This window comes from Tamandua tetradactyla, chromosome 3, assembly GCF_023851605.1.
Source record: "Tamandua tetradactyla isolate mTamTet1 chromosome 3, mTamTet1.pri, whole genome shotgun sequence".
NCBI lineage: Eukaryota > Metazoa > Chordata > Mammalia > Pilosa > Myrmecophagidae > Tamandua > Tamandua tetradactyla.
The window spans coordinates 30,184,291-30,198,693 of NC_135329.1; the positions used below are offsets into that span (position 1 = coordinate 30,184,291).

The 14,403-nt window shown below is 38.5% G+C and overlaps 1 protein-coding gene across 6 annotated transcripts in view; it reads right to left on the bottom strand.

The window, feature by feature from the left end:
* Window positions 1–14,403, bottom strand: part of INTS9 (integrator complex subunit 9) — a 162,834-nt gene that overhangs the window by 11,621 nt on the left and 136,810 nt on the right. For 5 of the 6 annotated variants that reach the window (XM_077152908.1, XM_077152907.1, XM_077152909.1 and 2 more), the window contains 4 exons: window positions 12,627–12,751; window positions 10,177–10,344; window positions 2,904–3,002; window positions 1,579–1,716 (listed from right to left, as the gene is read on the bottom strand). In XM_077152908.1, the coding sequence (XP_077009023.1) occupies window positions 1,579–1,716; window positions 2,904–3,002; window positions 10,177–10,344; window positions 12,627–12,751 (530 nt within the window). The other variant, XM_077152912.1, reaches the window with a different exon arrangement.

A 14,403-nucleotide genomic window follows, 5' to 3' on the forward strand; every position in this document is an offset into this window, starting at 1 on the left:
GACCCTAAGCCTGTTCTATTAGCAGCCTCAGTACCGTGACCACGCTGCTGAGTAACAGCTTCATCCTCTGTCTCGGCTGTTCATGTAAGCGCCAAGGAAAATGTCGTTCTTCACAGCAAGATACCACTGACTGGGATTTGGCAAGTATCTCAAGGGGAAAGGAGATAAAGTAGCAGAGCAAATAATTCTTTAGTTATCTTAATGCTAAATATGGAAGTTTCTTACAAATCAGACATAATGTTGAGAAAGAAAAAGTAGAAGACTGATTTGCCTAAAAAGGATGCAAAATAGGTGAAGAATATTGGCCTTATGAAAATAATCGACATTTAGTTATAGAAAGCTCAACTGTGGTTTTTGACAGTTACTGATACTCCTTCTACACTAAGGAGAGGAGGCAGAAGCAGTGGAGGGAATATTCAAAGTCAAGCCCTATGGGTTAATTCTTAGATGAGCTAAGCAGAACTGAAGGTCTTTCGGGAAAGCAAGTTTTCTCAAGTTCTTAAAAAATAAGCCAAGCCTGAGAACTGTCAATAGGGATGAGGTACACGACAATGTCCTAAGTAAGGCAGCTGCCTATATGTTCACATCTGTATTACATAGTATGAGTGTCTAAGAGCTGAACAACTTGGCTGAAGCCCTCTGTGTAAAATTCAAAGACTGGTGGACTTATATTATATGAAGAAAAAAACAAAATCCTAATAAAGAGAAAGCATTTAGTTTAAGATTTGAAAAACCATAGTTAATTGAGATACTGAGTTTGGACAAAACACAGTTACAACAGTTTCACAGGAAAATCTCCTTTCTTATAATTTTAAGTTGCAGTTCTTGCAAGAAGCAGCATGAAAATATTATCTTTAGCTAATCCCTTCATATCAAAGATTATATAATCCTAATACTAAAACTGGTTTCTGAAGCCAAGAGTGCAAAGACCTTTAATATAAGTTAAATTAAAAAAAAAAGAATTGTAGTTGAGAAATTATTTCTTTGGGAGAAGCATCAGGAACAAGAAAAGGAAGAAGGACCAGTGTTCTCGTAGATGACTGCCTGCTTGTCTCTTCATACCACATCGTGGAATTGTTGGTCCCATTTCCCGAATTGCTAGGGATCTAGCAACACTGTCATTCAACCCAGACACTCGTACTTCCTCTGACACACCCAGGGTGGCTCTTTGACAGAAAGGGGTTTTCTTGTAGAAAAGCAAAATGGGCGCTTCATACTGTCTTTCCCATCCCTGCTCAGCAACCTGTTACTTTTTTGTTTTTTAAGAAAGGCTTTTTCCTCAGTCTACTTCTCAAAACAAATGGAACTAACTATTTAGGACTTGATGGAAGGAAAGAGTTTGTAAAGAAAAGCAATTAGGGTACATAAGGAGAAGAAAGGCATTCTCTTCTCTCAACTCTTTATAATTCTCTTCCCTGGCATGGCTTTGGACCAAGCAAATGCTGTAGGGGCAGTACTCAGAAAGCAGAGGTTAAATAAAAAACAGCAATATACATTCCTCAAAGCAAGGATGTTTGTATGAACAACAGAAAGGACAGCTCATATTCAGTTTAGACAATGTAAACTTAATTTGCTCACCTTCTCCAGGGTCTGTACAAACTGCTCTACAGGGATGGAGCCGCTCAATAAAGGTTTCAAAACTTTGCAGTCTGGAACGTCATCACTTACCCGCTTTCTCTTCTTACCACTCGTGGGCTGGGTGGGCCTTGGAGGAGGCTGGAGCAGAATGAAAACATGAATCTCATGAAGGTATCTGAGAAAAGCAGGGCAGGCCACATTTAGAACTTGTGCTGGGTGGTACCTGAGTAGATCCAGCCTATCTTTTGGGCCGTCACCTGGCCTTGAGTCATCTATGGTATGAAAAATCAGCAGGCACTTGAGTTCAGGTTCACTATCAGCTAGGGGTTCCATCTGGAGTTCTTTGCCATATAAACAAGCTAATGCCAATCTCTGTCACATGGACCAACATTTTATTTGGCTAAGATCTGTGCTTTTTATCAACATCCTTTAATTTCCACCAATTCCAATTTGCTGAATAAATTATTAATAATAAACTGTAGGCAGCTTCAGTGATAGATACAGCATAGTGGCTAAGGATACCAGTTATACAGTCAGACTGATATGGGTTAAAATTCTAGTTATGCTACTTTCTGGCTGCAGAACTTTTGTTAAGAAACAGCCTAAAAAATGATGATTATAACAGAATTTTATGGGATTAAATAGGATAATGCATGTTTAAGTTTTTTTACATGGCAGTACAAAGCGTATTATGCAGGGTACAACACAATCCAAATGTGAATAGAATTTTTCTAAAGGAGACTAAGACAAGCCTAAATAACTCCACTACAAGGCAGCAAAAGTACCCTAAGTGAGGTACAAAGTGCTATGGAATCTCCCTGTGTGCAACTGACTCAGCAGGTCTCCAGGTCCTTGAAGAACTTCATGCTTCACACATGTAAATTTTGTATTTATAAATATCTTAAGGGAAGGGATTGAATCTTGTACTTTTTAAGTCTTCCTCACAGTATCCAGTGCTCAGGATGGGTGCTTGATAAATGCTCATCTAATGAATGTGCATGCAAAAAAGCTTTGTGCGATGCTGATTCCTTCAGAGCCATGAACAGCACTTAGGATAGTGTGGCCTCCTCTCTTTGAACAGTCCCTCTTTTTTATCTCCCTGAGGCAGGTGTCCAGAGAAAAAAGTAGCAAAGAATGTATATGCAGAACCCCCTTTGTTTCAAATATTGTCCACTGAGTAACCTGGTGTCTTATTTTTGCTGGGCTGGGAAACAAATGTCCTGGGAGCTGGTTGGTTGGCCATGACCCTCTGAAGTGGATTCTAGTTTGCAAAGATCTGGAGGTTTATCATGGACTGAAGCCCAGCCCACCCTCTCAAATGATACCTGAAGAACATGCTTGTTATCTTTAGTATGCAGAACAGCCGAAACAGTTGCCAAGGAAATGCCAGGCTTAATCTCCATGGGCACCAGGGAATCTGCTAGCTGAAAGAAAAAGGAGGGTTTTCAAAGGGGCTCACTCTAATTTGAGGGCCAAAGGGTGCTACAGCTGTATTATCCAGAATTGGGAGTCATGAGGCCACACTGAGTTTCAGCTCTACCCTTGCATGTGGAGTTCAAGGATAGAATGTAATGCCTGCAGGTCACCATGTCACATTTACCAAGCTCACAACACCACAGGCCACTTAAAATAGTCCACCTGTCTGTAGTCTATGTTTATATATATATGTCATATGACTTCTAGACAACTCTAAAATTAGTCTATCATAAACCTGTAAGGAAATGGGAAGATGGAGGCACAGGGAGTGTAGGGTTTAGTCCGTCCTCCAGGGCAGTTAGTAAATAGTGAAGAACTGTCTGAAAAAATTGTTTAGTGGACTTTAGAGAACAGATACACAACATACACCAGCCAGAAATGAATTGAAATGTGGGAGTGATAAATTGCAGTAATAGCTCTTTCTCCCTCTGGAGCCTCTGTCTCAGCACACCCCGAAGCCAGAGTGATGTTGGCTGAGAATTAAAGACACAGTACCAGCCTAGATCAGCAGGCTGAAAGGTGTCATCTGCTGGGCAGGACAGGAAAAGCAAGGAATCTGGAGGCTTCACAGGAAAGACTTGTACCCTGCTGGTCTCATCAGCAGGGAACCCTGATACTGAACTATACCCCTTAAGTGACAGCTGAACCTGTCCTGTCTGGTAAAAACTGACTGGTGTAGATCCTCTCTGGGGGCCCCTCCTTCCAGAATCAGCCTTTCAGGTAAAAATTGCTACAGGTAATGAAAGGAGTGTTAAGAACTATGTAGAGGCAAAAAACAAAAAAATCCAGAAGATCAACATTTCCTGAGGAGAAAAAGAGAAAACTTTTTCCTGGGACCAAAACAGCTGCACAAAAAGGGGCAATCTCAAAAATTATTCCATATATGCAGGGGAAGAATGAGAAAACAAAGAGCTAAAAAAAATTTGATCAACTAAAAGAAGCTATGCTAGAAGTCTAGAATAAGCTGAATCATATGTTGAAGAAGAGTTAAGAGCATAAAGCCAATCAATAAGAAAACCCTAGATAAAAGAAAACCTCAAGAATAAACTAAACAAGAAAATCAGATGCCTACACACCATAAAAAAATCATGAGTCATATTAGGAAGCATGAAGATACAGCCCAGTCAATGGAACAAACAAACTTCAGAGAAGATACAGGAGTTGAAATAACTAATTAAGGAAGCTCCAACAAACCTTCTAACTCAATCAATGTGTTGAAGGAAAATATGACAAAAGAGATGAAGGACTTAAACAAGACACTGAGTGACCATAGAGAAGAACTTATAAACTTGCCAAAAAAAAGGAAAAACCCCAGAACTTATGGGAATGAAAGGCACAAATAGAAGAGATGAAAAATACAATGGAGACATACAACAGCAGATTTGAAGAGGCAGAAGAGAAAGAATTAGTGAATTAGAGGACAAGATACCTAAAATCTTACACACAAAAGAACAGATAGGGAAAAGAATGGAAAATTTGAACAGGGTCTCAGGGACAATGACAATGACAACATAAAGCACATGAATATGCATGCTATGGGTATCTCAGAAGGAGAAGAGAAGGAGGGAAAAGGGGTAGAAAAATAACTGAGGAAATAATTGTCAAAAATTTCCCAACTCTTATGAAAGAAATCAAATTACAGGTCCAAGAAGTGCTGCATACCCCAAACAAAATACATCCAAATAGACCTGCTCCAAAACATACACTAATTAGATTGTCAAATACAAAAAACAAAGAGAATTCTGAAAGTAGCAAGAGAAAAATTATCCTTCACATACAAGGGATGTGAGAAGACTGAGGATGTCTTAGCAGAAACCATGGAAGTGAGAAGGCACAGTAATGATATATTTAAGATAATGAATAAGAAAAACTGCCAGCCAGAAATTCTATATCTGGCAAAACTGTCCTTCAAAAATGAGGGACAGTTTAAAATATTTACAGATGAACAGACACTGAGAGAGTTTGTGAACAAGAGACCTGCTCTAGGAGAAAGACTAAAGGGAATGTTACAGGCTGATAGGAAAAGACAGGAGAGAGAGGTTTGTCGGATGGTGTAGAAAAGCAGATTATCAGTAAAGGTAACTAAAAGAGTAAAAAGAGAGAGAGAGAGAAAAAAAGATATATAAAATCCAAAGGACAAAATGGTTTAAGAAAGTACTGCCTTAGGGTAATAACATTGAATGTTAATGGATTAAACTCCCCAATCAAAAAACAGACTGGCAGAATGGATGAAAAAACAAGATCTATCTATATGCTGCTAGGAGACTCATTTTAAATCCAAGGACAAAAATAGGTTGAAAGTGAAAGGTTGGAAAAAAATATTCCAAGCAAACAATAACCAGAAAAGAGCCGAGATAGCTAAACTAATATCAGACAAATTAGACTTTAAATATAACATAGTTAAAAGAGTCAAAGGACTATGCATTTTTTCTCAAGAAAAAAATAACAATCATAAACATTATGCACCTAACTAGAGTGTCCCAAAATATACGAGGCAAATACTGGCAATACCAAAGGGAGAGATAGTCACCTCTACAATAATATTTGGAGACTTCAATCCCTGGCTCTCATCAATGGATAGAAAGATTGATTTGAACAGGAAGGCTGTAAGCAGTGGGCCCTATAGCCTGCAATTACATAAATCAAATTTGGGGTTTTACTTTCATTTAGGTTAAACAAGAAGAAAATCTGTAACATTTGTTAACAATGACCTTTGGGGAAGAAACTCATGGAGGGTTCTTCAAAGATGGAATGGACTCTTCACTGCCAACTGAGACCACATGAAATCTAACAACAGTACCTATCTCATAGCATTACTGTGAGATAATCCATGAAAAGTGCTTAGTACAGATCCTGGCCCACAGTAAGGATTCAATAAATATTACCGATTTTCATTATAATTAAATAGCTATGGGGCTAGACCAGTGAAATATGGGGAAAGGATAGCCTGGAAATAAGAACACAAAGAATCTCTTGGGTCATCGAGACCAAAGATATATTTTAGGATATAACGTAAAAAGGAAGAGCATGTTAGAGCCTAGTTCCAAGCAAAATGGATGTTATAAAAGTATATTGTCTTGCCTGCCATGCCAGACCATTCCAGAGACCCACTTCGATTCCCAGTGCTTGCCCATGCAAAACAAAACAAAACAAAACAAAACAAAAACAAACAAACCTGAAAATATAGTAAGGTATGTTATAAAAGTGTAAAGTATCAGAAGAAAATCCTGTAAGAGAGGCAGCTTTGGCTGCCTCGTGAATGAATGAGCTATAATTACAAAGAAATGGAAGTCAGCTGCGTAGCCAAGACAAGTGTAGTTATCTACAGTGATGAGATGCTGAACTCATAAGCTCAAATTAAAAATAGTTTTCTTTTTAAAGAATTATTAGACCACAAACAGCTAAATGATATCAAGTAGTCAACATGAGAAGCTATATATCTATTTCTACCAGCTGACTGCTTAAAATGTTTTTGACTCCCTCTTTAAAAAAATATCTTTTTAACCAACTTATAAGACTTATGAGAAAATTAATACCATTGCTTTGAAGTCATAATTTTGTTTTGGCTGAAAACGCTATCACCTAGTTTATATTATCCCATCTCGATCACCAGCGTAAACTGTACATAAGTTTTATAATTGTTATCAATAGTCAAATCCTCTCTAAAAGGATGAAGATTTCCCACTGGTGACTATTTTCATAAGAATAAGCTTTGAATTCAGCAGATGGTTGCGAGCAGATCATTTTAACTACTCAGGGAGGCCTCCCTGCAGGGCAAGTGTTTCACCCTGGCACCGTTATATCCATATTTGCTATCTCTCCGGCTTGGGGTGAATATAGGTCATCTGCTTCCACTCAATCTTGCTACACACAGGTTGCTGAGAGCACACATATTGTCATGGCTCCCGTCAAAGGAACCATGAGTGAAACAAAAACGGATATAAAATGTAAATGACTGCCTACCTATGTGTCTTAATGAAAAATAGGACTGGTTGCATTTTAAAAATTTTGTTAGTTTTGGGTTGCTAAATATATTTTATTTAAACTAATTATTGAAATTGGTTTGGAGCTCCTAAATCTACTGCTTTTAATTAAAAAAGAATAATAACAATTAAGTTAATTCAGGAAAGAACTACATATACTGGAAACTGGATCCCTACTGTATGGAGAGTAAAAACCTGGTCCCTGGCCTTGATCCGCCTCCCCACCACCAACCTTTGTCAGGGTCCATGGAAATGAACATCATTAAAGAGCCTTAAACTTCAAACCCAAGATCTGAAATTTCTGAACCTTAAACTTCAAAAAGAATTCTAGGAAGACTAGTTTTAATAAGTTTTCCTGCCTCAGTTTTGTGTTTTTTTTAAATTTTTATTGATACAACAACGTACAAGCACAAACATAACATACAAACATTCCATACATGGTGTACAATCAGTGGCTCACAATATCATCACATGGTTGTATACTCATCACCATGATCAGCTTTTAGAACATTTACATCACTCCAGAAAAAAGAAATAAAAAGAAAAAACTCATATATACTTTACCTCTTACCCCTCCCTCTCATTGACCACTAGTATGTCCACCTACCCATTATATATATATTTCTTAATTTAAAAATTTGTTCCCCCTATTATTTATTTATTTTTTATCCATATGTTTTACTCATATGTCCATACTGCAGATAAAAGGAGCATCAGACACAAGGTTTTCACAATCACATAGTCACATTGTGAAAGCTATATCATACAATCATCTTCAAGAAACATGGCTACTGGAACACAGTTCTACAGTTTTAGGCACTTCCCTCTAGCCTAATATACCTTAATCTAAAAAGGGGATATCTATATAATGCATAAGAATAACCTCCAAGATAACCTCTCGATTCTGTTTGAAATCTCTCAGCCACTGACACCTTATTTTGTCTCATTTCTCTCTTCTCCCTTTTGGTTGAGAAGGTTTTCTCACCTTGATGCTGAGTCCCAGCTCATTTTAGGATTTCTATTCCACATTGCCAGGGAGATTTATACCCCTGGGAGTCATGTCCCACATAGTGAGGCAGAGGGCAGTGAGTTTGCTTGCAGTGTTGGCTGAGAGAGAGACAGGCCACATCTGAGCAAGAAAAGAGGTTGTCTGGGGGGTAACTCCTAGGCCTAATTTAAAGTACTGCCTCAGTTTTTAAATTGATAGTTAAAAACATGTTCAAGTTGTCTCAGGGTCAAAAGGAAGTTAGACACCTGTGGCTCAGAGTTAGAGCTCTGAAGCTATAAAAGTCAGCAGTAACCCATACAGGAACTGTTTAAAAAGTTGAAAAAGGGACCACTCTTCGACTAGAGATAGGAATAAAGTTCATCTGGATAGGACTAAGGTAGATCAGAATACAGAGTAAAGGAAGACATCGTCCATAATTTAAAACTTTAATTTCTGTGTAAGACCAAAGAGACAGACATCTATTTGGTGCAAAATTTATATTTTGGGTAGCGCATTACCTAATTTAACTTGTATGGTCAGTATAGCTGAACACCATTAGTACATGGAATCTTGAATAGGAAATGAGATCTTGTTGGTCCACCCAGGTTAGTGTGATGTCCTGATATATCCCTAAGTAATTTGGACAATGAAGTATTTGCAAAGTCCCCTTGGAGGCCTGGGAAAAAAGGACGAAATCTTCAACTTCCCCATTTGGAGAATTCCTGATATTCTCACAAGCAGTGGGGACAACCAGATCAATGGGCTGAGTCCTCAACTTTGGGGTTCGCCCCTATGAGACCTGTTCCTGCAACGGATAGGCTAAGCCTACTTAAAATTAGGCCTAAGAGTCACTCCCAGAGAACTTCTTTTGCTGCTCAGATGTGACCTCTCTCTCTAAGCCAACTCAGCAGATGAACTCACTGCCCTCCCCCACTACGGGGGACATGACTCCCAGGGGTATAAATCTCTCTGGCATGTGGGACAGAACTCCTGGAGATGAGTTGGGATCCAGCTTATAGGACTGATAAAGCCTTCTCGACCAAAAGAGAGAAGAGAGAAATGAGACAAAATAAAGTGTCAGTGGCTGAGAGATTTCAAACACAGTTGAAGAGGCTACCCTGAAGGTTATTCTTATGCATTACAGAGGTATCTCTTTTTAGCTTATGGTGTATTGGAATGGCTGGAGAGAAGTACTTGAAACAGTTGAGCTGTGTTCTAGTAGCCTTGGTTCTTTAAGACAATTGTATAACAATATAGCTTTTACAGTGTGACTGTGAACACTTGTGTCTGATGCTCCTTATATCTAGGGAATGGGCAGATGAATAAAAAAATATGGATAAAGAATAATGGGGGATAAGGGGTAAAATAAATTGGGTAGATGGAAATACTAGAGGTCAGTGAGAGAGAGGGGTATGGGGTATAGGATGTACGAGTTTTTTAAAATTTTTCTGGAGTGATGCAGATGTTCTAAAAATGATAATGGTGATAAATACACAACTATGTGATGATACTGTGAGCCACTGATTGTATGTACATATGTATGAACTGTATGTGTATGAAGATTTGGCAATAAAAATAATTGAAAACAAAAAAGTCAGAAATAGCTCTTACAGATTTTTATATACTGTAATTGTAGGAGATGGGCCATTAGGTACTCTTGTTTCCTATCTCCTCAGACCAGTCACTTAGGTACATGTTTCACAGGTACAATATGCTTTTCCTTTTTCCCCTATTTTATCCAACTATAGGGAAGGTTTTATCCAACTATAAAATGGACTTTTACTAGATCAAAACCTATAAGATATGCTAAAATGGATACAAATAATAACAAGCTTATATTCCTTATTTTTTGGTTACTTCTATCTCCTCCTCTATCTCTGATGTTCAGTGAAACTTAATCCTCACTCATAAATAAGATCTGGGAGGGACAAGAAAAACTACAACCCCTAAGCAAATTAAAGACTGAGCTGGCAAATGAAAAAAGAGAAGGACCTGAAAACCCATTACCCCTCCTAATTAATTGCTTAAGGGTCTGTGTTCTTTGGTTTATTCATATTTAACACAAAACTGAAAGAAAGCCACCTCTGGTATTATCTTCAAGAGACTCACATGGAAAGGCTGGGTATAACCATGAGAAAGAAAATGGCTCACCTCAGGCATGATTTCAATCTTCTCGTATCGGCGTTTGAAGGGCAGGGCAAGGACCTCAGCCCGTCGATAGGACATGGCAGGTGGCTGGCAATCGATCATCAGGTCCATCCTGTGTGACTGTGCTGGGGGTGGCTGAGTATACTGCTCAGGACATACTACATGAAGGGGCTGGGAAACCAATGGGGGAGGATAAAGGGAGAAAAAAGCAGCAACCTATTTAGAACTAGGTTAGCATATGCTAGGCCCATTCCTTATCGTAAGTCTAACTTTTCAGATGCTCAGGCTTACAATTGTCAGGCCATTTTGAACTGTCATCCTCTCAAATCTAACGTACTGTTAGGAGAGATGTACTGTTAGATGAGCATAGTGTGGGGAAATAAGAATGAAAATTTCAGTGTAAACCTCTGAACTACCAGCCATGTTGATGAGGGAGGGAATTACTGTCTTAGTTTGCATTTGTCGTTTCTTTTTTTGCTACATGTAAGTCACTTTCCTGTCCATGTGTCTTCTCCCAAAGTCAGGGAAATAATAGAAAGTTAGTGTTAGGCATGTTGAATTTGAGATGTCTCTTACACTTCCATGAAGAGATAACAAATAGGAGTCTGTTATATAAATATGGTGTTTGGGAATGAGGTTAGAGCTAGAGCTATAATTTTGTTACTATGACTTACATTTTAATTAATGTTAAAAATGAAATTTAAGTTGAAACGAAATTCTAGCTATTTAAAAGCCATGAGGAAATCGGCAAGGCAATGTTATACCGTATATATACTGTTACAAGCTATTGGCTGACTAGTAAGAATAGTAAGTTTGGTATTCTGGCTTTAGACATTATTTTGATGTCTGCATGCCAATGGGTATGAAGCAGTAGAACTGGCAAATCATGTACTCAATCACTAGCATGGAATGAATCAGAAATAGAACTTTCAAGCAAAATTTCTGTGTCTGGACCTGAGAGAATAAAATATATTTAGTTAACCAATATATACTTTAGACAAATGCCACCCAATTAAAAATTAATCTTGACAACCCACAGATCATTGTATATTACTGATTTTATTTAAGAGGTTTTGGACCATGACTCAAGTTCCTTGAAGAATAAGGCTTTTCAGCAGACAGACCGGCTGGCTATAAAACAGCACCATTCTCTTAAGGGTGAATCCTTCCCTCTTCCTCAAACCTTTTTTCTTCTTCCTGACCTATTAGTATGTTTGGAGCCCTGTCCTGAAGCCATGGACCCCACAATAATAGCCTGAGGTCTTTCCCTAGATTATTCTCTCTTACAGTAGAAATCAGTAGTCTCCAGTATCAAATATTAGCACATTAAGCAGGGGTGTAAAGAGTTTGTTTAGGGATTGGGATTTGTAATTACTTGGTGATGAAAACAACAGGTTCTTAACTGTTTCTTCTAAAATGTTGATGAGTACACAGCGGGGCATCAAATCATTCTATTGTAGGCCCAAAATTTGTTAACTTCTCTAGGCATACCAAGGGAAAATTCATATTCTTTTCTTGGTCAGGCAGCTAGGGATCACATCAATTATCCCTGCAGTCCTGAGGTTCTTCAGTTTTCTCTTTTTTTTTGCTGCTCTTTATTTGAGTTTTGTGATAGACCCGCCATCCTGAACTCAAAGATTCTGTGAAGAGGGGGAAAAGGACTTTTTATCTAGACCAAGAAATGGAGACAATTATATCTAGCCAAATCACTAAGTGAAGAGTCATGCCAGGGAACTTCAGTACTTACTTAAGTTCCTGAAAACACTGAGGAAGTGGGAAATCAGACATTTTCCTCTCTATAACCATCAGTTTCATGTCCTAAATTGTCTTGCTTTAACAAACTGAATTCTTCTACTTATCCAAAAACCTACCACACAAGTAGCATGTGAACTAGTGCAGTAAATTTTTATTCCCTGCTTTCCCTTTAGGGTCTCCTGTGTGCATATTCTTCATTTTATCTATCACTTTACCCCAATGACTTTTACCTTTTCACTATATGGCAGAAAATGAAAAAACAAATAAACAACAAAAATTTCTAACAAAATGCAAAACAACGTAGTGGTACTAATCCACATGTGCAACAAGGAACCAATACATGTCTTTTGGCTTAGTGAACATGTTTCTAGACTTTTTCTTGGGGTGGGTGGGAGGAGGGTGAAGCTATATGTTTTGGGCTAGATAGAGATGGGGCTCCTCAAAAGAAATAAAACTGTTTATGCTTTCTTTTCCTTCCAGTTTTGATTTATTTAGTATAGAAACTTCAATCAGGGTGTAATAAACATTAATTTTAAGTTTTCAGGGATAGGAGCACATGTGCCAGCAATCTGTAGCTGACTGAGAAGTGAAAAAGACAAGAATTAAAATACAGACAGAAATTCCCTCCTTCTTCCTTATACCAGACATACAAAGATAACATGACTAAGTGAAGACACTAGCATAGTTTATTTCATTACCTGTACTTCTTTAAGCAACTTTGACACTTGGATGAAATTCAGTCGGGTATCAATGGGGCAATATATGCATTTCATGGCCAAAGGTTGGTAGGGAGCCAGTGCTTCCAGGTATGAGAAGTCAGGTTCTAGAAAAGCCCAAAAGAAAAATTTAAAATGCAGGCAACGGAGGAACTGTCAAGTGGGGAGGCGGCTAATGTGGTCAGGGTCAAGCAGAGAGATAGACAGTGTAATTGGGAGGATGGTGAGCAAATAAGTAAGTATACTGAGGGCAACAGGAGCTAGATTTCTGACTGCCTGAGAAAAGGAGTTACAAATAAAGGGAGAGGCTAGAATGAACTCTGTAGGACGGAATTGGAATTGGAGTTATCACTGTGAAGTTTTCAGCATAGATGGGATGAGATGAGATGAATGAGGAATAAATAAGTAAATGGCAAGAAAGGGAAAGATTTTCTTTACAACAGAATGGTAACTAATAAATATCTTACAGCTTGACTTCATCTGTTTTTGGTAAAAAAAAAAAAGGGGCCTGAAAAAGAGAAAAGCATCCCCTGACAGCTGGGAGCTCTCTTAACAATTCCTCTAGGCCTTGGTGTTAGAATGACTCGGCGTCCTCACATGACTAGGTTATGGTGTTCTCCTGTGAACAAAAATAATTTCACAGAACACTAATATCAGACAAAGCCACCTTGTGACCATAATGGATCAAGACAAAAATAAGACCACTCTATAATCATGTGTCCACGCCACAAATTGGCTAAACAGTACCCTATCCTTGCTCCATTCTTCTTGACTTCCAGAGAAGAATCATTAAGATACCCAATCATTATATCCCAGAGTAATTTGAGCAGCGAAAAAAGAAGTATTTGCAAGGTCCCCTTGGGGGAGTGGGGATAAAGGAAGAAATATTCAACTTCCCCATCTGGAGAGTTTCTGATATTCTCGCAAGCAGTGGGGACAACCAGATCAATGGGCTGAGTCCTTGATCTTGGGGCCTGCCCCTATGAAACTTGTTCCTGCAAAGAATAGGCTAAACCTACTTAAAATTAGGCCTAAGAGTCACCCCCAGAGAACCTCTTTTGTTGCTCAGAGGTGGCCACTCTAAGTGAACTCAGCAGGTGAACTCACTGCCCTCCTCCCATGTGGGACATGACTCCAAGGGGTGTAAACCTCCCTGGCAACATGGGACAGAAATCCTGGGATGAGATGGGACCCAGCATTAGGGGATTGAGAAAGCCTTCTTGACCAAAAGGGGGAAGAGAGAAATGAGACAAAATAGTTTCAATGGCTGAGAGATTTCAGAGTTGGAGAGGTTACCCTGGTGGTTATACTTATGCATTATACAGATATTCCTTATTAGTTTATGGTGTATTGGAATGGCCGGAGGGAAGTATCTGAAACTGTTGAGCTGTGTTCCAGTAGTCTTGATTCTTAAAGATGACTGTATAAAGATATAACTTTTACAGTGTATCTGTGGGGTTGTGAAAATCTTATGTCTACTTCTTCTTTTATCCAGGGTATGGACAGATGAGTAAAAAAATATGGATAAAAAATAAACAAGTAATAGGAGGAACAAAGGGTAAAATAAATTGGGTAGATGGAAATACTAAAGTCAATGAGAGGGAAGGGTAAGAGGTATGGTATGTATGAGTTTTTTCTTTTTCTTTTTTTTTTGGAGTGATGCAAATATTCTAAAAAATGATCATGGTGAGGAACACACAATTATGTGATGATATTGTGAGCCACTGATTGCATACCATGCATGGAATGTATGTGTGTG